We start from the raw sequence: 22,217 nt of genomic DNA, 5'->3' as shown, positions 1-22,217 counted from the left end.
CGTTGACGAATCGCTTCCGCTCCACTCCCGACGCGCACATTGCGGCTGTTGTCCGGGTCCAGGTGACTCGGAGTCGGCTACCATGGCGTCCTTCGCTGCCTCAACCTCGGCGAAGACTTCCGACCGCATTCCGTCATCTTCTCGCATCACCAACGCAGCGTTCATTCCTCCTCCGACGCTCGTGAACCAGCTCCAAGCCGTGAGGGATCCTGCTCGCGTGTCGGATGAGCTCGTGCAAGAAGCAACCGAGACGGCCCTCGGATTCCTCCTCTCGACTCGACCTCCCCCTCTCACCACGGCCGCAGCATCCGACAAGGGCAAAGAACCCGCTCGTAACAAATTCGAACAGGTCGTCCATTGGTACTGCGGTCAATTCGGTGCACACGAGTGTTGGGAACCCGCAACTTTTCTCATTCGCCTGCTTGGCTTCAAGCGGAAAGACGAGGTGGCAGAATGGAGGGATCGCTTTGAACTGTGAGTGGTAGGACTTGCCAGGCTATACCTCGCTCCAGCGCATGAAAGCACGCTGGAAAGAACTCGCGGTTGAGCCGCTTAAGAACGAGAGTTGACTGACGGCTTCGTTCGATGTTCTGCAGTCTCATGTCGACCTGTCCCGATTGTGTTGAAGCGTACCAGAGGGCAAAGCGCGAGTGTCTCGATCGGTATGCCCTACACTCCTCACACAAGTGGAATTTGGATCAGATTTGACGAACGAGCGTCGGCTTGGTTCAGCTACCTGCGACTGTACAAACCCGACAAGTCGGTACAGAACTTTCACAATGGAGTCGAGAGCATTGAACGCAACGCCATCTTTGCGCAGTGCGTGCAAGCCGGCTTCGACGTGCCTGCATCCGCCTCGGACCCAAATTTCTCGCCTACGCGCCGAGCCTCTCTCGCATCGCTGCCGATCTGCACCATCCAGAACATCTTGACGAACCGGACACTTTTCGAGAACGACAACATTGTCGCCATGCTCCTCTCCGCACTTCCCCTATCCGATCCCTTCCCACTCCCATCGCGCCCAACGGCTGGTCTCCTCGCCTTTCGCTTGCACGAAACCCGAGAGCTCCGCGAGCTCTCAAGAGTTCAACTTGATCGATATCGAGGCGAGCTGTCCTCGGACGAGTACCGGGCGAACGGGATTGGCGCGGTTCTCGATTCCCATCTCGGAGTGATTGCGAGTCGGGACCGCGGGGATGTCGACGCGGTGACAGGGATTCACATGTACTACACGACCAGCAAACTCGAGTTCTGGACAGGAATGGCGGCATGCCTGAGGGTGCTATCTGCCGACGCCATTCGCAACAACCTGCTCCCATTGTCAACTACTCCGGGCGTACCCGCTCTCAACGTCGTCAAGATTGTAGCAAGCCACCTCGGAGACAGGGACGAGAACGAGCTTGACGCTTTGGGCCAGATCTGCGTTTGCCTCAAGCTTCTGCTCGAAAAGTTGGGCAAAGATTTCTGGCCTCAAAACGAGCACTCGTACCCGGAGACTGTCATGCACAGCATCATGCACAATTTCGCCTTTGAAAGCGCGTGGTACAATCATCCGCTACTCGCCCAACCATCATCAACCCCCTTCGACGCGCCGTGGGTCGGATGGATCCCTCCCTTCCTACTTTCGGTGGCACATTCCCCATCCGTATTTACCGACGGATTGGCGACGATTACCCGCTTCTTCTTTTATTCGGCCCATGTTAACAACATGCCCGCATCCGCCTATAGCCGCATGATACAAGTTGGAGTCGCCCTCTTGACCGACATCTTCATTACGAACCCGCCTGCTTCCGCCCCGACTTCCTCTACGAACGAGATTGAGATAGTATCAACGTCGCCGCCTCGATACCCTCATGCTACAGCCGCGATCAAGGTCCTTGACTTGCACGCGAAAACCTTCTCCGAGATCTCGTTTCCGAAGTCAGGCAGCTTTAGCGACCCAGGATACAATGTCGCTGCCGAAACGATGAGGACATTCGTGGCCTCCCTGTTGAAGCGAGACGCTGCTGTGCTTGCGAAGGCGTTCCTGGCCATCGGGGTTTTCAGTAGAAATATGATCGATTACGACAAGAAGGTCCAACGGAAGCTCGACAAGACGGAGACTTCGAACCCTCAACCGGCGCCTATGAAACCGACGCCACCTTCGCCCATCACTCTCGCCATGGACGTCTGGAAATACGTGCTCGACGATGTTTTCAGGTTGGATCCTCAAGCACCCAATGCACTCTCGTTAGCCACGACCACATTTCTTCCCGCCCTCGGGTCTGTCCTTTCCTTCGACTACATCAATCAGTCGTCGTGGGCTATCCCACACCAGGCAACAGATCAGCTCAACACCATCAACTCGGCGCTCGTACGAGTTCGGGATCCTATCGTCAAGATGATCAAGTGGGTCTCGGACGAACGCGCCGAACGCCTCCGCGAGATCCTGTCGCAGCCTGGCATGGTGGAGAACACGGTACTCATGCTATTCTCGCCAGTCGAAGACATCCACAACACGGCACAGGGTCTCGTCAAAGAGGCCTTCGACGTGCCGACCCGTCGTGATGTGTTCTATCGCCTCGCGCAACATCATCCTCGCGATCTCATGCTCGGACTTGGCGCAGCCATCAGTTCATTCCGCACCTGTGCGAAAACGCTGCCAGAGGCGTGTGGCGCAGCGAAGCGTTTTGTCCGCTGCTTCAGCGACGTGATTGACGTCTATTGCGCAACGACCGACGGTCTGCTTCGAGATCCAGACTACGTCGCAAGAGGGAAACAGTACCACCTGCAGCCGAAACTGCTAAGGATGTGGGAGTTGATGGCGGACTCGCTCGCATTGCTTTTCAGGAAGACTCCAGACTGGGCGCGCTTCTACGCGAACGAGGAGATGACCTCGTGGATGCGAGATGCGATCCTCTTCGGAACCGACATGCTCGATCAGATTCGAGTCTTCGAAGCTGTCATCTCGTTCAAAGCCCTTGACCGGAGCACGACTATTCCTGGTTCGCCCGACAAATTGGATGCGATCACAGCGAAAGAATCGAGGAACGCGGCATTGATGATTACTGCTCTCGCCAACCCGCTCGAAGAACTCCTCGCGTGGCTTCGACTCAACGACTCGGATCTGCTCCAGCATGCGTTCCACCTCGTTCACCGTATGCTCAATCGATTCACGCGATCTGGAGTCGAATTGAGAGAGTCGATCGTCACGCGCCTCATGAAGCTGTCGAACCGTGGGGACGGTACTGCAGCTGAAAAGCGCTCGACTATTCTTAGAGAGGATCAACTGATGGAACTGAGGGAAGCGGTTGACGCCAACACCCTCAAGGGCCAAGCGCGAGTGCAGCGAGGAACGGGCAAAGCGAGACCCGAAGTGATCGAGATCGAGTCGGACGACGACAGCAGCCGATCGTCCTCGTCCAAATCTCTGCGCATCAAGTCGGCCGTCAATGTCACGTCGGGTACCCTACAGTCGAAACTTCCGTATTCCTCGGTGCCTGGACGCGCCCCTCCTTCGAAAGCGAAACCGACAGCGAACGTTTCCGCCCGAGCCAAAGGCGTCCCATGGACGACCTATTCACTTTCCAAGAAGACAAGCGACTCTTCGGGTTCAGAGTCGTCCGACGACGAGAACAAGGTCAACGGTAAACGGCTAACCGGACTCGCCTTGCTCGCGAAAGACCAAAAACCTGCGATCAAAAAATCCGAGCGTCGGCAGATCAAAATGGTCGACATCCCCGGTGCCGTCAATCAGGGTCCACGTGGACAGACGGTCAGTCGATTTGGAATCCGCAAGGAAGATCAACAAGCGGCTCGTGCGGCTCGCCTTCGCGCTGCCCAGGACTTTTCACGGCTGCACCGACAGATCCTCCAATGGGATCCGACATCAGAGGACAGCAGTCCTCCCGATTTCGAAATGCGACCAAAGCTCGCTGGCTCGTTTCGTTCGGCGGAGGAGTACTTTGCGGCATTCGAACCACTCTTGTTGACCGAGTGCTGGGAGCAGATTCGCCAATCGAGGATCGAAGCGGCACAGGAAGGGCAGGTCTTGTCGGCTCTCATCGCAGGCCGTCAATCAGTCGATGACTTTGTCGACGTTTTCTGCACGGTCGAGCATGGTCAAATGCGCGATCGCATCTATTACGGTGATTCAGACCTCGTCTTGCTGCGGCAGGGACAGCGCCAGTTGTTTGCCAAGATTCAGGCAGCCTCGAGGAAGCGGGAATTCTTCGAGCTCACCTTGCGATGTCATCTGGGCAAGGACATGCATGATGCCGGCTCAGCACTCAGTGCGAGAACCAAGTGGGAACTGCTCAAGCTAGCAAAGTACGTTTCACTCATGTGGATTCGTGAAGGCTTTCCAAGGATAGACACTGACAATCTCGGGATCTTTCAGCTTGAGTACCGTCCATCGAGAATACGCTGCCCTGCAGGCTCTCGAGTGGCTAGACCTGTGTCCCGAGATTCTCAATCCTCGTCCTCCACCGCCTATGCAACTCGATGCGCGACTGATCCAATCAACCATGAACGCCTACAAAGTCAACGAGCCTCAAGCTCGCGCGATCCAAGGCTCTTTGCGAACGAGCGGTTTCTCCCTCATTCAAGGGTTAATCATTTCCGCCTCGAATAGCGAGATCGCTGGCATGCTAACTCTTCTCTGTACTCAGACCTCCCGGTACGGGAAAAACGAGCACTATCGTCGGGCTTGTCGGCGCCTTTATCGACTCTCGACCTCGAGCCGCTGCTCCAATTGCGGTTGGCAAGCCTACAGATCCTTCCAACGCGCCGCCTGTCGCGAAAGTCCTCCTCTGTGCACCAAGTAACGCTGCGGTCGATGAGGTGGCAAAGCGGTTGAAAGAAGGGGTCCGGACGTCCGATGGCCAGCTTTACGTGCCAAAGGTCGTCCGAATTGGCGCCGATTCGTCCGTGGATATTTCGGTCAAGGAGATCTTCATCGACGAGCTCGTGGAACGCGCGACGAGCGGCGTCAAAGTCACCAGCAATGGCACCGACTCTCAGACCAAGATGCAGGCCATGCGTAACGAGATCGAAGGTCTGCGCCTGCAGCGAGACGAGAAGCAAATGGAGATGGATGCGGTCATCAATAACGATATTCGTCGAGGCGAGATTAACCTAGAGCTCAAACAGATCAAAGGGAAGATTTTCGACCTTTCTCAACGGCTCGACAGCGAGAAGGACAAGGCACAACAGTCAAAACGAGCAATGGATGCTGAACAACGCAAGATGCGAATCAAGATCCTCTCTGAAGCCGATGTCATCTGCTCGACTCTGTCAGGAGCGGGTCACGACTACATGTCGCAGCTCCCGTTTGATTTCGAGACAGTCATCATTGATGAGGCCGCGCAATCGATCGAACTCTCGTCGCTCATTCCGCTCAAGTATGGCTGCACGAAATGTATCCTCGTCGGAGGTAAGGTCTACGACTTTGCTGGACATCGTCCATCAAGGCACGCCATACTCATGGTATTTTTACCTCGGACAGACCCTCTGCAGTTACCGCCGACAGTCATCTCGAGCGTCGCTGCTCGCGGAGGATACGACCGGTCGCTGTTTGTACGGGTCATGCAGCGAGGACCCCAGGCTGTGCATCTACTCAGGTAACTATTCCCGCTCTGAACATGCCGCAACTCTTCAAATTGACAATATTGCGGTCCCGACAGCATCCAGTACCGAATGCACCCAAATATCTCGGCTTTCCCTTCCGCCGCCTTCTACGATTCAAAGCTCACCGACGGTCCTGCCATGGACAAGAAGACGCTACAGACGTGGCATAGCAACGCGCTCTTCCCGCCCTACGCCTTCTATCACGTCAGCGGAAGCGAGATGGCTGGGCGACACCATTCGTGGACGAACCCGCAAGAAGCGCAGACTGCGCTCGCGATATACGATCGGCTGTGCCGTGACTATTCGAACATAGACTTTGCGTATCGAATCGGAATCGTCACGCCTTATAAAGGTCAAGTTGGTGAGCTCAAGAGGACGTTCAGGCAGCGTCATGGAGAAGAAATTCTCTCGCGCATTTCGTTCAACACCGTCGACGTAAGTCTGTACAGCTTCGCATCTCTTGTATAAGCTTTACTGACCGACAGGCGCGTATTCGATCGGCAACAGGGCTTTCAAGGTCAAGAAAAAGACATCATCATCCTTTCTTGCGTGCGAGGTGGTTCGGCTGATAAAGGTGTCGGTTTCTTGGCTGATACCCGGTGAGCATTCCGATGCACCTCTTCGCGCTTTTCTCCTTTGATGCGCTGACACGTAGCTTCTCGCAAGTCGTATGAATGTTGCTTTGACCCGAGCACGTTCATCGATCTGGATCCTTGGCGATTCGAACAAACTGCGCTCGAATCAGTATTGGTCAAACCTCGTCGGAGATGCTGAATCTCGTGGACTCTTTCGCAAAGTGAGTTGTGGGATGTCATACGATGCACATCGACCTGCAAGTATTGACTTGTCTGGCAGGTCGATATCAACACGTTCCGCTCCGGGTACTCGGCACCGCCGACGATCTCGCAGGCGATTCCCGTGGTCAAGTCCAAGGCTCGCGCCATTGAGATGACCTCGGCCTACGGCTCGAACTCTGCTGACTCCACGCAAGCTGCGTCACCTGCGATTCCGAGTGCGCCTGGACCCATCGGAGTTAAGAAGCGTCTTACCGATGCCCTGGAGCCTGTGAGCGTCGCCAAGAAGCCTAAACTAGACGGTCCACCTGCGTCTGAATCGAGACTGCCAGCTGGCCAGATCAAACCGGCAGTGGTACCCGTGCAGCGCAAGAAAGCGGCTCCTTCACTCTTCGTACCGACAAAGCGGCCACCGCCCAAACGGTGATGAACTTGGGAGGGATCATTTACTCAAGTCACTATCATTCTCTCACCTTCCGTTTTCGACCTCTTCCGCTACGCAAGTTCTTCTTTGTAATCTATGTACATTCACTTGCTCCGCATTCGCAATTTTCCTGTTCCTTCTTTCGCAACAAACGCAATGCAATTTGATCCACTCGACGAAACTCAAAAGGCTACGTGTTTGGCCATGAACCTCAACCCTTGCTCGAACGCGACCCACTCGTTCTCGACCTCGTTCGTGATCGGGTGTCCTTCACCTTCGAACGCCAACATTTGTACTTCGAGCGGTTTGCCATCACGACCTGTGTTGTTCTTGAGACTGTGATACCATTGGCGGGCCTGATCGGGAGGCACTCGACGATCGTTCTTGCCGACAAGAAGCAGGGTCGGAGTCTTGACTGCTGCCGATAGGGCGAGCGGAGACGCTTTGTGCAGCTTGTCAAACAGTTCTGGCGTCATGACTACAGGCGGCGAGCTCAAGGAGTATTCCACCGTCATCTCCTCGTAAGTCCTGCAGGTCGAATCATGAGCGACTTGGCCCCTAGACGATTGGGAGAGAAAGCGCGAAATCACCAATCAGGGATGTCGGTCGAAGCGAGCATGGACGGCAAATCCGTGACAGGGTTGCGCATGACGCAAGCATCGAATTCGTCAACGTATTTCGAGGTGAGGTGACTGCCGATCCAGCCTCCATGGGAACCTCCCGTGTAGACGTTTTTCCTCCTCGTACCACTCGCCAACGACAGCGTGTTGAGGTAGTGTTTCGTCGCGAGGACTGCGTTGACTTCGAGCGTTCCGAGCTCGGGTGCCAAAGCGTCGACAAACTCTTGACCGAACCCGAGCGATCCAGGGTAGTTGCAGAACGCGACTCTGAACCCAGCCAGGGCAGTGACTGCGGTCGTTACGTCCCAATTTGTCGTGCTGGTCGAGTTTGGTCCACCGTGACCCGTCAGCGACAAGGGCGGCAGGTTGATCGAAGCTGGGGCGGCAGGGTTGATGGAAACGGGCGAGACGAGGATGATTTCAGAGGCAAGGAATTTGGGAAGCGGTAGCACGGTCGACGACAGCTTTGACAGTGCATCGGTGACTATCAAGCGGCAAACGGGTCAGTAATATGAAAAGGTCGAATCAGAGTCAAGCATGTCTCACGCTCGGGTGACAAGCTGGTCTTGCGGATCACTAGCCAAGTCACTTCGTCGAGATTCGAGTTTCCCTTCAAATCAGCTAGCACAATCTCGGGTACCCGGGTTGGTCCGCTCCTTGACGCCAAAACTCGCTGCGCTCCGTCTGTGCCAAACACGCTGAACGAGTTCAACTCCTGCTCTTTGTGCAAGTACGGCAGTACAACGTCGTCTTCATCTGCTTTCGGCCATGGTGCCAAGCTCGTGACTTGACCGTCGGTTAGGTTGACCAGCAGAGGCACCCTTCTCGAGCGCCAGATGGATGCGAATGCGAGATGGAGACCCGACTCGAGGGACAGGAAAGACTCGTTCGAAGGGAGCTGATCGATGTACAGTCCGGGAAAGTCGTCAACGCTCTTGGGCGAGGGAACGACGGGTACGATTTCTTTGTCCTCCCAATCATGCGCATCGTGTCTGAGCGTAAGGAGACGCAGAGTCGCGCAGGATGAGTGCGCGCCTCCTAGTCGGTTGCTGACGTAGACAGCAGTAATCTCTGGCGATTGCGATTCCGCCCCGGAATAAAAGACTCGAGGGGACCGAGCCGATTGGTCCGCGGGCGAGAGTGGCGTGACGTTTGATGTTTCGAAGACGCGCTTCTCGCCTTGCTCTTCCTTGGCGGTGACTGCGAGCTCGTAGATACGTGCAGGGCGATTGGCGCAGTATACAATGCCAAGCTTACGATCATCCGGTAAGGAAGAGTAACCGGTCGCGAGCAACTTAAGGTCGGAACCGGTCTGCTGAGGAACAAAGATGGGTTGTCCAAAATTGACGTGCTCGCCTCCCGTGGTAGGAAAGGTCAAACGATGCAGGGAAGCACGGGCTGGGGGACCCGATTGACGAGCCGGTCCGCTGAGAGCAATGAGGAACAGCGTCGGTTCCTTTTTGCCGGTGAAGGTCTCTCCATAGTCGGGAGTATAGCGGAATTTTTCGGGCGCTGGACGCGCATACGGATCGTCCGAGCCTTTGGGAGCCGGCGCCTCGGCAGTGAAGACGATATATTCGTTGTCCGGGTGCCATCTTGGGCCACCAAACGTGGCTATAGGAGAATGTTTCAGTTCCTGTCCCTTCGAATCGCCAAAAACGCCAGAGAGCTTACCGTCAAAGTAGAAATCGCCAGTTTCCTTTGTCACGTTGATCTCGTCCAGCTTGCGGTCTCCCGCGCCAGAGAAGATCTCGACGACTCGCTTGGCTTCCTTTCCTTGTTTGCCAGCAATGACCCGGAACTGGGCTAGACGCGATCCATCCGGCGAGAGGAGGGAGCACTTGACTTCGTCCGAAGTGGGGACACTGCTTGATCGCGCAACTACGCTACCATTCGAATCAAGCGTGACCGTCTCGGTTGTCGTACGCTTTGTCAGGGCAGTGAGAGACTTGTGCGACGCTGTGATTTCGACTTGGGCTGTCGCGGCAAGTGGGGAAAGACCACCGACGGTCAGTCAAGGGCGGGCGAGCAAGCGAAACCAGAGCTCATTGTGACTCACTGTAGCCCTTTGTGGACCATCCCGCTGGCAGAAATGTTGCGGCCGTCACGGACGGGGCTTCGTAGAGCTCCGCCGCGAAGTCGAACGTGGTCGCGAGGTGGTCCTTCTCACTGGTCGAAGATGTACACGTCTCGACTGGGAGCTGGGTCATGCTCAGTGGAATAGAAAAGCCGTGAAGCGGATAGGTCAAGATTGCACAGAGCGAAGGCGACACCGCGAGGTACGTTCAACGTGCACGCGGCACTCCGAGCCTGATTCCCTCTCTGTCCAGCAGCTGCATCTACTCGCTCGCAACCACGGACCGGACAGAACGGGCGGGCAATCCTCAGCTACCGACATGAACATCCGCGCATTATTCGGCAAGGAGAGAGATCTAGAACGGGGGAATTGACGGCGCCCGATATCGATCACTCCTCGAATATTCAAATCGCCAACAGCCAGGACAACGCAGCAGCAGGTGGAACAACACAGAAAGTCACTGAGGTCGATGCTGACTCAAGCCAATGCTCACCGAGGTCAACGTAGGAGCGGAATATGAAGACGTCGATCTGCCCGAAAATTGATATTCGTCTATTGCCGCACCCGAGCGATGTCGATGCCCATTGCCGACCCCGAGAAAGCAAATTTGCTCTTCTTCTGTTCTGGCTTTCTTTCATTGACCAAGTCGAGAGCATGCAGCACTTGCCAGCTCCCCTGGTGGGCGCCATGCTCCTCTCGTACGCGTCGTCGACTCTTCTCCTCGATCAGGGTCGGATCTTCGGTTGTTCCGGCATCGTTCATTCAGTCGTCAATCGGTGTTGCAAGTCGAAACGAAGCAGGCTCGCCGCGGGAACGAAGGAGGACGATGTGAGCTGGAAAGTCGCCGCCACTATCGGGCTCGTTCTCGGCGGTGTGGCAGTCGCCCAGCTGCAAGGGCCGCTTGAGGCGCTCATCGGGCAACCCGTCCTCGATCCGGCGTCACCGAACATGTTGCGATTAGCACTAGCAGGCTTGACCGTAGGAGCAGGGACAAAGGTGAGCTTTGCTCTGCATTCTCTGTCAGAAAAGCTCAGCCTTAGTTTCGCTCGCACTGACGATGACGGCTCGCTGTATATACAGCTCGCTCGCGGGTGTACAAGCGGTCACATGCTTATCGGATTGGCGCGATTCTCGATACGCTCACTCGTAGCCGTCACAATCTTCTTTCCGACGGCGATCCTCACCTCTCGACTATTTCCTTCTTTTCTTTCCCGACCATCGTCACAAGTAGCCTTCATCGACTTCACTCAGATCACGATGCCGATACTGGCGCTCTTCTTTGTGCCCCTCGCTGCTTCCTTGTCCGCCTACCGACTCCTCTCGCGTTCCCTCGCGCACCTCGTCCAGTCCTTCTCCGTCGCCGTCCTCTTCTCTGTCGGTCTCGCCCTGACCGGCATGCTGAGACCATCGAAAGTCGTCGCATTCTTCGATTTCCCGATACCATCGCTCTTCAACAGTTCCTCCGCTGCTGATGTGCAGTCCTGGGATCCCTCGCTTGCATGGGTCGCCATTGGAGGCGTCCTTCCAAATATCGCAGCGTGGAGGTACCTCATGAAACCTCGCAAGACTCCGCGCAAGCGCGACAGATGGGACGTACCGACCGGCGGACGAGTCGAGTGGCGGCTAGTAGTCGGCAGTGTCTTGTTTGGTATCGGTTGGGGACTATCGGGCATTTGCCCCGGACCAATGTTGGCCGTGCTCGGCACGGGGAGTGGTGGTGCCGGACTCGGGCTGTTTGTGAGTACATTCTTGATCGGAGGGTACTTGGTAGGTTGAAAATCCAAGTCACCGTGCACACAAAATCAAGCGCGACTCGGACGCTTGGTCCTGCTGAAAGCGCGAGCAATGTCGAGATGCTCTTGGAACCCAGCTGCGCGGAATGTTCAAAAAGTGGCACCTCTTGCTCGGTCACCTGTGCTGGCTTCTCTCTCCCCATTACTCTTCCCGCTGAGATACAGCATCTACCAAGTCTCTTCGACAATCCGATACAAGAGGCGCCTTGAGCTTTTCGACCGTGGCTGGTCCCGACCTTCGCAATGGCGAGCCCTATCATCTCGAGCTCCGATCCATTTGCGCAAATCGTTCAATTCGAGAGTGATCTCACGGTCTCCTTGCGCTACATTGCGGTGTGGATGAGCATCGTCACGTTCGACTATGTTGAGTCACCATGCGCTCTCGCTCGTTGCGAAATGGCCGAGTTCCTCGCTAGCTCATTGTCTACCTACTGACCCTTTCGTGCTCTCTGTTGGTATAGTTTGCGACGCTACCATTAGAGATTCGTCATATATGGACCGCCAAGACCTCACCTCTCAAATTGCTTTTCCTCTTGCTGTGAGCGTCCTCGACTTGGGTCGGTCGATTTCGCTCGTAGGAGCCTCATGCGCTCTGACTCGGAGCAGTCGCTACTGGACCATCATCAATCAAGTCATGTCGACGACATTCATCATGGCGAGCATCCCAAAGAGCCCGTCTTGCTCACTCCCTGATATCTGATTGAGACGGGGCTAACTTGGCGTAGCCCGATTCTAGGCGTATGTCAGCGGGCTGCCCGCGCAGAGTGTGCTGGAGCTGTCATGGTCGTCAGCCTCTCGAGCATGGTACTGGCGCTGCGGGTGTATTCGATTTTCGAGCGTAGTATGCGTGTCGGGCTCGTGTAAGTCTTCTGTATCTTTTTCTTTTCGGACAGGATAAGCTGAGTGGGAAAATGCTGATGTTTTGGGTCACGTTTGATTAGTCTCGCGGTATTTCTCGTGATCGAGATTGGGTGGATGACCTACACCTCGACTCAGCTCGTCGCGCTTCAACTGCCAGAATATGTCAGGAAAATCATCGATTTCCAGGGCTGCATTGCGATTGGTGGAGCCGGACTGGCAACTTCGATATCTTCGGCTTTGTAAGCTTTCTTCATTCCCTAGAAGCAAGACTGAGCTCGGCGCTGATGGAACACTGCGATAGTTGGGCGGCGCCGCTCTTGTTCGATGGAATGATTCTCGGTCTCACGCTCTACAAAATCGTCACTACGCAAAGGCACGCGGGAGGCAAGATCCCAATCTTGCAACGCATCTTGAAAAGCAGTATCCTCTATTACCTGCCGATCGCCGCAACTCATTTGGTTTCGACAGCAATGGCCGCTCGTGAGTATTTTGGTGATAGACCTCAGGATCCTTCTCTCTGACTCTTTTCCTGTGAAACAGTCACGCGAGCTACTCTGAAATCATTCAATCCTCCCGCCTCGCTCGCGCTTACTGGCATTTTGGCCACCCGTCTAGTCCTCTCGCTTTTCGATACTTCGAACGTCAATCCTTCATCCCCCGGCAAACCAATCGTGTTCCCCTTCTCGTTCCGGTCACGCTCGAAACGCCGGCTTTCCGTAGCGAACGGCCACGAGCCTCGCGATTTCCGGAGTCTCGACGGACACAGCGACGTTGTAGATCCCGGTTCAAACTTTGAGCTCGGCGGTATAGCCCGTTCACCCGGAGGAGGTCGCTGTTCAACCGCTTCGAAAGAGAGCGAAACGACGCCAGACGACTCGCGACCTCCAGCTCGAGAAGGTTTACCTCCTTCACCCCGCCTGAACACTCACGCAGTATCTGTCGTAATTGGTACTCGGATTCCGATTCCCCCACAGGTTTACCCGCCTGCGAATGTGTGATCTGGAGGGTTAACGCATCATAGCGTGCTTGTATAGGTCTTTTGCCTCGTTCCTCCCATAGTAATCCTGATTGGAACGATGTGCCTTTTCTCAGCAGAAACGTCATGAGACGAGGAGCAGAGAGCTCGTTCGTCGCGTGAGCCGCGCGCATCGTAGTTCGTGAGGCTTGAGCTTGAAATGACGCGCAGCTTGCGTTGCACGACTTCTGTTGCAATCCACTATGAAGTCACGTGGCTACGAGACCTCAGGTTCGAGCGGCAATTCCGCGGTATTGCGCGGAAACTCCAAATCTTTCCACAAGGGGTCCCCGACTCGTGTCCCTTTCTCTTCAGTCTTTTCTGGCCACTCGACCATGTCACCGCTCAGAGTTCTACTGGGGCCCAGCAGACTATCAGCTCTGCATGAGCCTGTCAGACAGCCAACTGCGCATGATGGGGCATCACTCACTGAAGGGACTGTGCACCGTGAGTTTGGCTGCCTTCCCGACAGCGGAGTGAGTCGCCGCTGAAATCCCACTACGGCTTGTCGGTCTCGAGCAGTCGAAGAAGGTAGGTTTAATAAATTTGATTGACTGCACAGATCCCTTCGGTCGCTAATCATCGATCATTCGATTTCTGCTCCTTCGTTGAAAGATCCTCTCAAGCAAGAGCCGCAGAGTCGAGCTTGTGATCTCGTGAGTGCCGTTCTAGTAGGTGGCGGCCCACGCAGCGTGTATCATTAAAGGGGTTTTGATCTTGACAAGAAGCCCTGCGCGCCGCCCTCGGCGACGTCCAATCTCTGGATCTGATTCGTGAGTGACTTGCTGCTGTAGCTTCAGAGATATTTGCTGGATCCGCTGATCCCAGCACCGTTCCTCAGTACACGCAATCGGACCTTTGCGAGAACAGAGTTTGCCAGAAAGTCTGTCCCGCGTCGAGCAACTTCACGAAAATCAGCAAAAGCTAGTCGAGACTGCCGATCAGTTTCATCAGCAAGATCTGGGGGATGGTAATACGAATCTTCATACTATCATGAGGGACCAAAGGCTTCGCTTACATGTACGCTGTCCCAGCTCCCGGACCGTTCACGGTGCCCTTGCAAATTCTCGGTGACGACGCTCACAAGATCGAAGCCGCTCTGAGGGAGGTGCAAGAAGAATTGAAGAAGATTCCTACTGGGCAGACGACCGCCGCTCGTTCGAAGGAGGAAGAGTTCCAACTCAAAATGCCACTTGCAATTGTGAGTCTCCGCATCACTGCCGCCGCTTGTCGGTCCAACATGCAATGACACCCCCTAGAAACAGATCAACCTGCGAACGGTAATGCGAACGGAAGTCATCATGCGCGTCGAGGACCTGTACGGCTCGGTGTCGAATGATGCGCTTCGCTCGCTTCTTAAGGGCGGGGGCGACAGCCCAGTCCGCCTGCCTGACAAAGGTGACCCAGATCTGGGACTCATTCTGGGATCAGCCAACGGAATCCTACTTCGCTCGCCGTTGTTGAAATCACCCTTGAGTCACTCGCTCGCAAAGCGCAGGTTTGTGCCCGTTAGTCGCAAATGATCTATACGTGGCAGGTGCTTGGATATGTGGCTGTCTGAATCCACTTTCGCCAAGATGCTTGTGTTCCCCTGGTTCCTGTACCGACCACCCCGTTTCTGTACCGGTCACTCAGTTCCTGATTTTTACAATGGGTTTCTTCTTCGAAAGGACTGTCAATTTCGTCTCATGACACAAAGCGCGAGTACAAATATGAGAGACAAGCTCGTCCTCGAGACGTGGGTAAGTAGTGACCATTGCTACTCGGGTACAGTATTTGTATCTTCGAACGAGCCCGGCGCTCCCGAAGACCTTGAATGTCTCGAGTAGATGTCGCGGTCGTTCGAGTCGAAGCGGTCCCTGCGACTGAAGGACCGAATGTCGAACGCGTCGCTTGTGTCATTTCGCTCTGATTCAGCACCAAGAAAGGAGAAGCAATCGAAAGTATTTTCCAAGGGTGGCGAGCTTCCGCCTCCAACAGTTCCAGCATCGTCAGCTGACTATATTATTCGTATCTCAGATTCTGATTTCCGCACAGGCTTACCCGCCTGCAAACGTGTCATCTGGAAGGTTGATGGTAATATAGCTTGCTTATAGGTCTTTTGTGTTGTCCCTCCCCTATAGGTCATTTGATTGGAACAATGTGCCTTTCCTCAGCAGAAACGTCACCACGCGATGGCACAGAAAGCTCGTGCTTCCTATCATCGCGTGAGCCACACGCATCGTGTTCCATGAAGGTGGAGCTTGAGATGACGCGCAGCATGCGTTGCATGAGTTCGATGACGCTCGACGCGTCACGGTCACGTCTCCACAAGACCTGAGGCTCGAGCGGCAGTTCCGCGGTCTCGTGCGGAAATCCCGAATCTGTTTAGAAGGGGGACCCCAACTCGGAACACTTTCTTTCTGCTTTCTTCTCGGTACCCGACCATGCCATCTCACACAATGGAGAACTTCAGGCAACGAGCTCTGCGCGGGCCTAGCATACAGCCAACTACGCATGGTCGTGGATCAGTCACGCAGGGGACTGTGCACCGTGAGTTTGGCTCCCTTCCTCAGTTCCACCGATCTATACAGCCGCTAACATCCCAGGACGTCTTGTCGGTTCCGATAAGTCGACGAAGGTAGGTTCGATAAATCTGATCGCCTGTGCACAGATCCCTTCGGTCGCTGATCATCGATTATTGCGCTTCGCGGTTTGTAATCTTTCGTTGAAAGGGCACCAAGAGAGGACCAAGAAACAAGATGCGCAAAGTCAATTTTGTGATCTCGTGAGTGCCGTTCTGGTAGCTGGCGGCCCAAGCAGCGAGTGTCATTGAAAGGTTTCTGATTATGATAGGAAGCCCTGCGCGCCGCCCTCTGGGACCTCCAATCTCTTACCGAGCTTCGTAAGTGACTTCCTACTGTCGCGTACGGGTCATTTGCTGGATTGATTAATCACAGTGCCTTTGCTCAGTAAAAGCGATCGGACCTTTTCAAGAACAGAGTATCGCAAAAAGTCTGTTCCGCGTCAAGAAACTGTACGAAAAAGCTCAAGCGCTAGTCGAGAAGGCCGATCGAATGCACCGGCAAGTTCTGATTGAGGGTAAGGCAAATCTACGCACTGTCACTCGGGACCTGCAAGGCTGCACTCACACGAATGCTATCCTAGCTCGCGGACCGTTCTCGATGCCCTTCAGAATCCACAGACTCGACGCTCATGATATCGCACGCGCACTGCACAAGGTGCAAGCAGAACTCGAGAGAAGACCTTCTGAGCAGACCACCACCGCTCATTCGGAGAAGGACGAGCTCGACATGAAAGCACCTCTTGTAAGTCTCGACCAATCACTGCAGATTGTCAGTCTAACATGCGATATTGTCCTCAAAAATCAGATCAAGTTGAAAGCAGTAATGCGAGAAGAAGTCATTGAGCGAGTCGAGAATCTGTACGGCTCCTTGTTGAAAGAGGAACTCGACGCGCTTCTCGACGGCAAAAAAAAAACAGCCCTGCCCGCTTACCTCATGAGAATGACCCAGATCCGCGACTCATCATAGTATCACCCAGCGGCTTCGTATTCCGCTATCCGCTGTTGAGATCGCCTTCAAGTCACTCGCTCGCGAAGCGCGCGTTTTTGCCCGTCAGTCGCAAGTGATCGAGACTGCTGGAGTATGTGGCTCTCTCTTTTTGTATTTGCCAAGATACTTGTGTGCCCCTGATTCCTGTACCGCGGCTCCCCGTTTTTGTACCGTCACTCCGTTCCTGTCCCGACCACTCCGTTTCTGTACTCTGTACGGTGCTTTCAGTTTCTGGATTAGGCTTCTCTTTGAAAGGAATGTCAATTACGTCTCATGACACAAACCGCGGGTACAAACATGAGAGACAAGCTCGTCTACAAGATGGAGGCTAGTAGTGACCATTCTACTCGGGTGCAGTATCTGGATCTTCTGAACGAGCCTGACGCTCCCGGAGACCTTGAATGTCTCGAGTAGATGTCGCGGTGGTTCGAGTCGAAGCGGTCCCTGCAACTGAAGGACCAAACGTCGAACGTGTCGCTCGTGTAGTTTCGCTCTGATCCAGCAAAGAAAAAAGGTTCAGCTATATAGAAGAAATCGAAAGTGGTCGGCGAGCTTACGCCTGCAACAGTTCCAGCATCGTCAAAGTCCTTGTCTCCCGTCTCGCCTTCCCTCTCGATCGCAGCCCACTCCTCACTACCTTCCCCTTCCTCCGTTTCCAACTCGGTCTCGGTTTCTGGTTCAGTCTCAGTCTCGTCGTTTGCTTCGCTCATTTGGACTCCACCTGGTCCTGCTTCCCGTTCTCGTTTCTGTCTCCTTCTCTCCTCTTTCCATTTCTCTTCCTCCTCTTCTTCCTCCGTCTCAATCTCTGCCGTTCCCGAAGGTGGTTCCGAAGTAGTAAACGATTCTTCGTCTTCACCCTTGACGTTTTCACGTTTGATGTCGCTGCCAAACTCTTCTCTTCTCGTACTTTCCGCTTCCGCTCTGACCTTGACTCTGGTCAGGTTTGGTTGTTGCTCATCGATCCTGTCGGCTGAGGTTTGTTGCGATTCAGGGCGGAAGACAAAGTAGGCGTAGACCGCGAGAGCTGCGAGCAGTTCGGTGAGGAGGAACGTCGGGAAGAAAAACGAGAAAGCCAGGTAAGGGTGAGAACGAATCAAGGCGCTGTCAAATTTGCTCAAGAGGGTCAGTAAGAAACACTCGACAAGGTTCTTTACAAGAGGAGGAACGACGCACCGAAGACCGTAAAGTTTCGCTTCAATGGTCAACCAACTTTCGTACACTTGTAATTCGCCTCCGATCCGGTGTTGCCCATGAGTGCCCGTGTACATTCCTACTTGACCACTTCGAGCAGGATCGAGGAATTCGGGATGGGCGTCTTTCCTGCCGACTTCGAGATAGATCCTGTCGACCTTGCGCGAAGACCACGAGTTGCGGTTGAGCGGAATTGATTCTAGAAGCGGCAGGTTGAGAGTTTGAGATGGAGGCGGGATCGGACGCAGCGGCAAGAGGTGAGAGAATTTGGGATAGGCGGGATGAGTGAGGATCGCAGGTCGGGAATTGTTCAACACTGGTTCGCTGTTACTGTTCAACAAGCTGACAGATACCATAAAGTTGCCTGTAATCGAGTATGTCGACTCGTTAGCAAGGGTTTTGTGATTCGAGAGACGGTCGAGCTAACCCATGACGAGGTTCTGTTGAGAGCTGGGTACCCTGAGTTCGAGGCTCAAGTCGTACGCTTCTCCCGGTGCTCCATACTTGCCATTTGGCAGATCGACAAAGGCATACGGAGTTCTGAACTCGCTGCAAGGACGCTCGAACGAGAGGCATGTTCAATGACGTCTCCGAGGGGAGAATCCGACGAGAAGGCGACATACCCGTACTGCAGCCAGACTCGCTCTTTTCCGATGACGGGATCTACTTTAAGGAACGACCGCAGCGAGAACCACGCGGCGAGGGCGAGGAGCAACGAGGTGAATAGTAGGAACAGGACGAGCACACTCCGGATCAACAACGATGCGAGCGATTCGATAGGGGACGTGACCGGATGTGGAGATGATGAGTTCACGGTTGAACGGGTGCGCTTGTAAGGCGCAGGGGAGCCGGATGCGGGCGCCATTGTGCGTCGCAGATCAAGTGCGAGGCCAAGTGGGGGTCCGGCTAGTCTGGTCTTGATCGATTTGAACAGTCGACTGGTGCTTGGAGAGCTCTTCTCTAGTCGTGCTGACAAGTCTGGACAGGCGAATCGCGATTGTACAAGCTGAAATATCGGGAAGTTGCTGTTGAAAAGGCGCCTCGCGTTTGCCAAGTCGCTAGCACTCGTTCCAGAGCTCTCTCTCCCTCTGTCTTCCAAATTTGCTATTTCCTAACGGATTTCAGGAGATCTAATTGCTGATCATCTTGCAAAGACAGGATTGTTGATGTTCAAAAATCGCATCGCTTCCAACCGGTCGTTGTCTCCTTTCACCGTCACGTTCCCTCGCCGAAGCTGCAGGGTCAATCGATCCATAGTATACTGTGGCCAATGATGTACTGTACAATGAAATTGTGTCAGATCAATCGGATTCATACCGGTTCATACGGATCCAGATAATCCACTTACGACCTGGTCCGTTCGGGTCCAAGCGAGTCACAAAGTTTCTGCAAGGCCATTCCGTTTGTAGCTCTGTATAGCGGGTTAACAGGAGAATGTGACGTACATGAGATACGAAGCCATGTCTTGCGAGAGTCGTACCATTGGCTCGTCGTCCTCTTCGGGGTGATTGAACCAGCTCGGCAGATCGGCACCATGTTGATCTACAGTAGTATCGTCAACGTCGAGTCAGTTTGTCAACCCAGGAGAGACGGAAGGTGACGAGAGCGCGACTGACTACCGAGTCGTTCACTCGCGCCCTTTCTTGGTTCTTCGAACGAGAACGCCCAACTTGGTTCTCCAAAATCTTTCGGAGTCTCCCGAAGGAAGTGTCGACGGGGTGCTTGGAACAGGATATCCCCGAGGAATGAAGAGATGCGTTGAAAGTTGGAAGTCGCGGCCGAAGTTGAAGGGGGTGAAGGGTAATAGCTCAGAATGGGTTCGAGCAAGTCTTCAATCGCACCATACGTGAACTCGAATACATCTGATCGCACCAGCATTTTCAGCTGTAGGCTCTTTCACCTTCAGATATGAGAGTGAAAGGGGTCAAGCTCACCCCGGATCACGTCAAGGAACTCTTGTTCGCCTTCTTTGATCCCCTCATGAACGAATCGAGTCGCTTCATCCGTAACGCTGCCCAACACGACCGGGATCCTCGTGTATTCGCCTCTCGTGATCCTCTCACTTGGTCGAACGTCCAACCACCCTCCGCCTCCTCTCTTGCCGTCCACTCCGGTCGGACCGCTACCCCATTCACCTTCCAACACCGGATAGTATGGGAACCAGGCATTGACAGGCGTATCGTCCGTCAAGACTCGGGTCGCTTGGTAGAGATCCGGGACCGACAATTTCCGCAGACATGCGAGGAGTTCCGTGTTGTCTGGAGGTCCTCGAACGCGCTGTACAGGTGACGGACAGCGAGCTGGACCTGGCAAAGGGTGAAGAGTTCGAGCTGACGCATCGTGCGGCCACGGGACCGGGAAACTGTCAGGTTGAAGACGATAAGCACTGCTTCTTTCGAACATCGGGGCTAGGACAGACAACTCACGAAGTTGGGGCTCCAGAGAGCATGAATGCTGGAACGCAGAGATAGAAGACTTGGTCAGCTGAAGTGGCTTCCTGGGTCTTCGTGACAGGTGCAGCTTACCACCTCTGAACAATTCTTCGTTACCATCCCTCGTGCCCGTGTACAGCATGTGCAGTCCAACACTCATAGCACCTGCACTGTGTCCGACGAGTGTCACCTTTTTGCGATCCCCGCCAAACTGGGAAATGTGTTGTTGCACCCATTGCAGCGCAATGATCTGATCCTTCAATCCGACGTTGAGATCTAGATCGGTTGGAGCTTGAACAGGGATGTGAGGTGGAGTCGGTTCAGGTCCCGGAGGTGGAGGTGAGGACGTGAAACCCAAAGCTCCCAACCGGTAACTATTTCCTCGGGTTCAGCTTTAGACAGAAAGGAATACAAGGGAGCGAGAAAACTGACTTGATCGAGACAAAGACAAATGGTTCATCCAGTTCGTCAATTGCGAGTTGCATCAGGTCACGCGCATGATACTTGGCTTCATTCGAAGATCCACCAACGAAACCGCCTGATTGCTCTAACGTGTCAGGACAGATTGCGACACAGTCTACAGGTAGTACGTACCTCCATGGATCCTGTACATACGATCAAGGTGCTTGTCAGCAGATGTGAGCGTTCAGCCAGGAGAGAGAGAGACGCACCAGAACAAGACCGGCAGTAGCGTCGTGTTTGCCCTTTCGAGAGGCGAGAATACATTCAACCTTGGCACGAAGAGATAGTCAGGTTTGCGCTTGAAATGCATGGGGATTGGAGGAACCAGACCGACTTGAGGCAATCCTCGTGGCCATCGAACTTATCCTTCGGCCCGTCCTGGCCATCTTCCCTCGGTTTCGGTCTCAGACATCCCACGTCCCATTCACTCATGACCTTCTCCCGCTCCTCAGTCTGTTCGAGTGGCAGTGCAGTCCTGAACCGTCGCTCGCCCGTAGGGGGTTGGGCGTATGGCAACCCTTTCCAGCTCTGAAACTTGTCCTGCCCTTCGCGCTCGACCGCACTCCTGTACTTTCTCCCGAGTACATCGACTACAGGAGAAATTGGGATCATCTCCCAGGCTTCGCCGAGCCTGCCGTACCCTCTCCACGCGGCGTAACTGTCCTTGTACGCATCGAGCTTGTCACGCATCTTGCCCCGGAGTCGGTCTGCGTAGTCTGCATAGTACGCGTAGGTTGCCAGTTTGTACGTCGCGACGACAATGACAGCCAAGAGCAAGATGCGTCGGAGAGGGAACGCTGCACGAGAGCAAGTGGAGCTCGAAGTGGTCGAAGTTCGCGATTTCGCGCGCCTGCCACTCGTTGGAGCGCTCTCAAAAGATGCATCTGGGTCTAGCGAGGTCAACGGAATTGTAGCTTCGTCTGAATCGGAGATCGAGCGAGAGCTGGACGTCGAAGGTCGAAGCGACGAGAAGAGCCGCATCGTGGACTTGAGGTTGCGATTGCTCCGAGCTGTGCTATGTCGAGGTCTGTATTGGCTATCGCGAAGGCATCCGGGTTCGTAAGCGCGAGGCGGTGAGTGAGCTCCAGAACTGCGTCGAACTCGGCTGCTTCAACTGTACGTGGTGATTCATCCCGGAATGACTGAGACAATGTTCGTCCGTAAAGAGTCACTTTTGAGTAGATAGCTCAGCAAGAAAATGTGGTAGTCAACGCTTGCAATGCACGGCAAGTCAGATCTCGACAAAGTCCGCGGAGACTGATGAATCCGCAGCATGTGTCGATCATCTCTAATTCTTCCGTTTCAAGTTCTAGCCTTTAAGCCGCCGTTCCCTGGTGCCTGTTCAGCTCCGAACGGGCAGCATCTCTCGACACAAGTTGCTGGACAG

At 54.5% G+C, this 22,217-nt stretch overlaps 7 protein-coding genes across 7 annotated transcripts; 4 read left to right on the top strand and 3 right to left on the bottom strand.

The window, feature by feature from the left end:
- Positions 1 to 82: 82 nt before the first annotated feature.
- JCM15063_004778 (uncharacterized protein) lies at positions 83 to 6,828 on the top strand (the record flags this gene model as incomplete). The annotated part of the gene is made up of 10 exons (XM_076677438.1): positions 83 to 474; positions 597 to 662; positions 733 to 4,308; positions 4,379 to 4,588; positions 4,650 to 5,413; positions 5,486 to 5,600; positions 5,664 to 6,042; positions 6,115 to 6,206; positions 6,274 to 6,403; positions 6,463 to 6,828. 10 exons carry the CDS (start codon positions 83 to 85, stop codon positions 6,826 to 6,828), a joined length of 6,090 nt encoding a protein of 2,029 aa, XP_076535524.1.
- A 179-nt stretch (positions 6,829 to 7,007) lies between these two features.
- On the bottom strand, positions 7,008 to 9,655 carry JCM15063_004777 (uncharacterized protein; the record flags this gene model as incomplete). Its single annotated transcript, XM_076677437.1, has 5 exons — positions 7,008 to 7,353; positions 7,416 to 7,929; positions 7,992 to 9,059; positions 9,120 to 9,422; positions 9,505 to 9,655. 5 exons carry the CDS (start codon positions 9,653 to 9,655, stop codon positions 7,008 to 7,010), a joined length of 2,382 nt encoding a protein of 793 aa, XP_076535523.1.
- Positions 9,656 to 10,176: 521 nt separating this feature from the next.
- JCM15063_004776 (YeeE/YedE family protein) lies at positions 10,177 to 11,298 on the top strand (the record flags this gene model as incomplete). Its single annotated transcript, XM_076677436.1, has 2 exons — positions 10,177 to 10,518; positions 10,603 to 11,298. 2 exons carry the CDS (start codon positions 10,177 to 10,179, stop codon positions 11,296 to 11,298), a joined length of 1,038 nt encoding a protein of 345 aa, XP_076535522.1.
- An 818-nt stretch (positions 11,299 to 12,116) lies between these two features.
- JCM15063_004775 (uncharacterized protein) lies at positions 12,117 to 13,174 on the top strand (the record flags this gene model as incomplete). The annotated part of the gene is made up of 4 exons (XM_076677435.1): positions 12,117 to 12,175; positions 12,257 to 12,415; positions 12,478 to 12,656; positions 12,717 to 13,174. The coding sequence occupies 4 exons, from the start codon at positions 12,117 to 12,119 to the stop codon at positions 13,172 to 13,174; spliced, it is 855 nt and encodes a 284-aa protein (XP_076535521.1).
- Positions 13,175 to 14,209: 1,035 nt separating this feature from the next.
- On the top strand, positions 14,210 to 16,724 carry JCM15063_004774 (uncharacterized protein; the record flags this gene model as incomplete). The annotated part of the gene is made up of 6 exons (XM_076677434.1): positions 14,210 to 14,392; positions 14,457 to 14,699; positions 16,027 to 16,075; positions 16,144 to 16,272; positions 16,339 to 16,499; positions 16,563 to 16,724. 6 exons carry the CDS (start codon positions 14,210 to 14,212, stop codon positions 16,722 to 16,724), a joined length of 927 nt encoding a protein of 308 aa, XP_076535520.1.
- A 364-nt stretch (positions 16,725 to 17,088) lies between these two features.
- Positions 17,089 to 18,801, bottom strand: JCM15063_004773 (seipin; the record flags this gene model as incomplete). Its single annotated transcript, XM_076677433.1, has 5 exons — positions 17,089 to 17,238; positions 17,303 to 17,846; positions 17,919 to 18,300; positions 18,364 to 18,485; positions 18,560 to 18,801. 5 exons carry the CDS (start codon positions 18,799 to 18,801, stop codon positions 17,089 to 17,091), a joined length of 1,440 nt encoding a protein of 479 aa, XP_076535519.1.
- A 276-nt stretch (positions 18,802 to 19,077) lies between these two features.
- On the bottom strand, positions 19,078 to 21,811 carry JCM15063_004772 (uncharacterized protein; the record flags this gene model as incomplete). Its single annotated transcript, XM_076677432.1, has 11 exons — positions 19,078 to 19,214; positions 19,285 to 19,322; positions 19,382 to 19,478; positions 19,553 to 19,798; positions 19,871 to 20,298; positions 20,363 to 20,390; positions 20,462 to 20,742; positions 20,801 to 20,906; positions 20,963 to 20,973; positions 21,040 to 21,099; positions 21,165 to 21,811. 11 exons carry the CDS (start codon positions 21,809 to 21,811, stop codon positions 19,078 to 19,080), a joined length of 2,079 nt encoding a protein of 692 aa, XP_076535518.1.
- Positions 21,812 to 22,217: the final 406 nt, after the last annotated feature.

The sequence above is a fragment of the Sporobolomyces koalae genome (assembly GCF_050403365.1).
Source record: "Sporobolomyces koalae JCM15063 DNA, S_koalae_JCM15063T_v1_ctg8, whole genome shotgun sequence".
Taxonomy (NCBI): Eukaryota; Fungi; Basidiomycota; class Microbotryomycetes; order Sporidiobolales; family Sporidiobolaceae; genus Sporobolomyces; species Sporobolomyces koalae.
The sequence above is the reverse complement of the archived record's forward strand: the minus strand, read 5'-3'. Positions and strand labels throughout refer to the sequence as shown.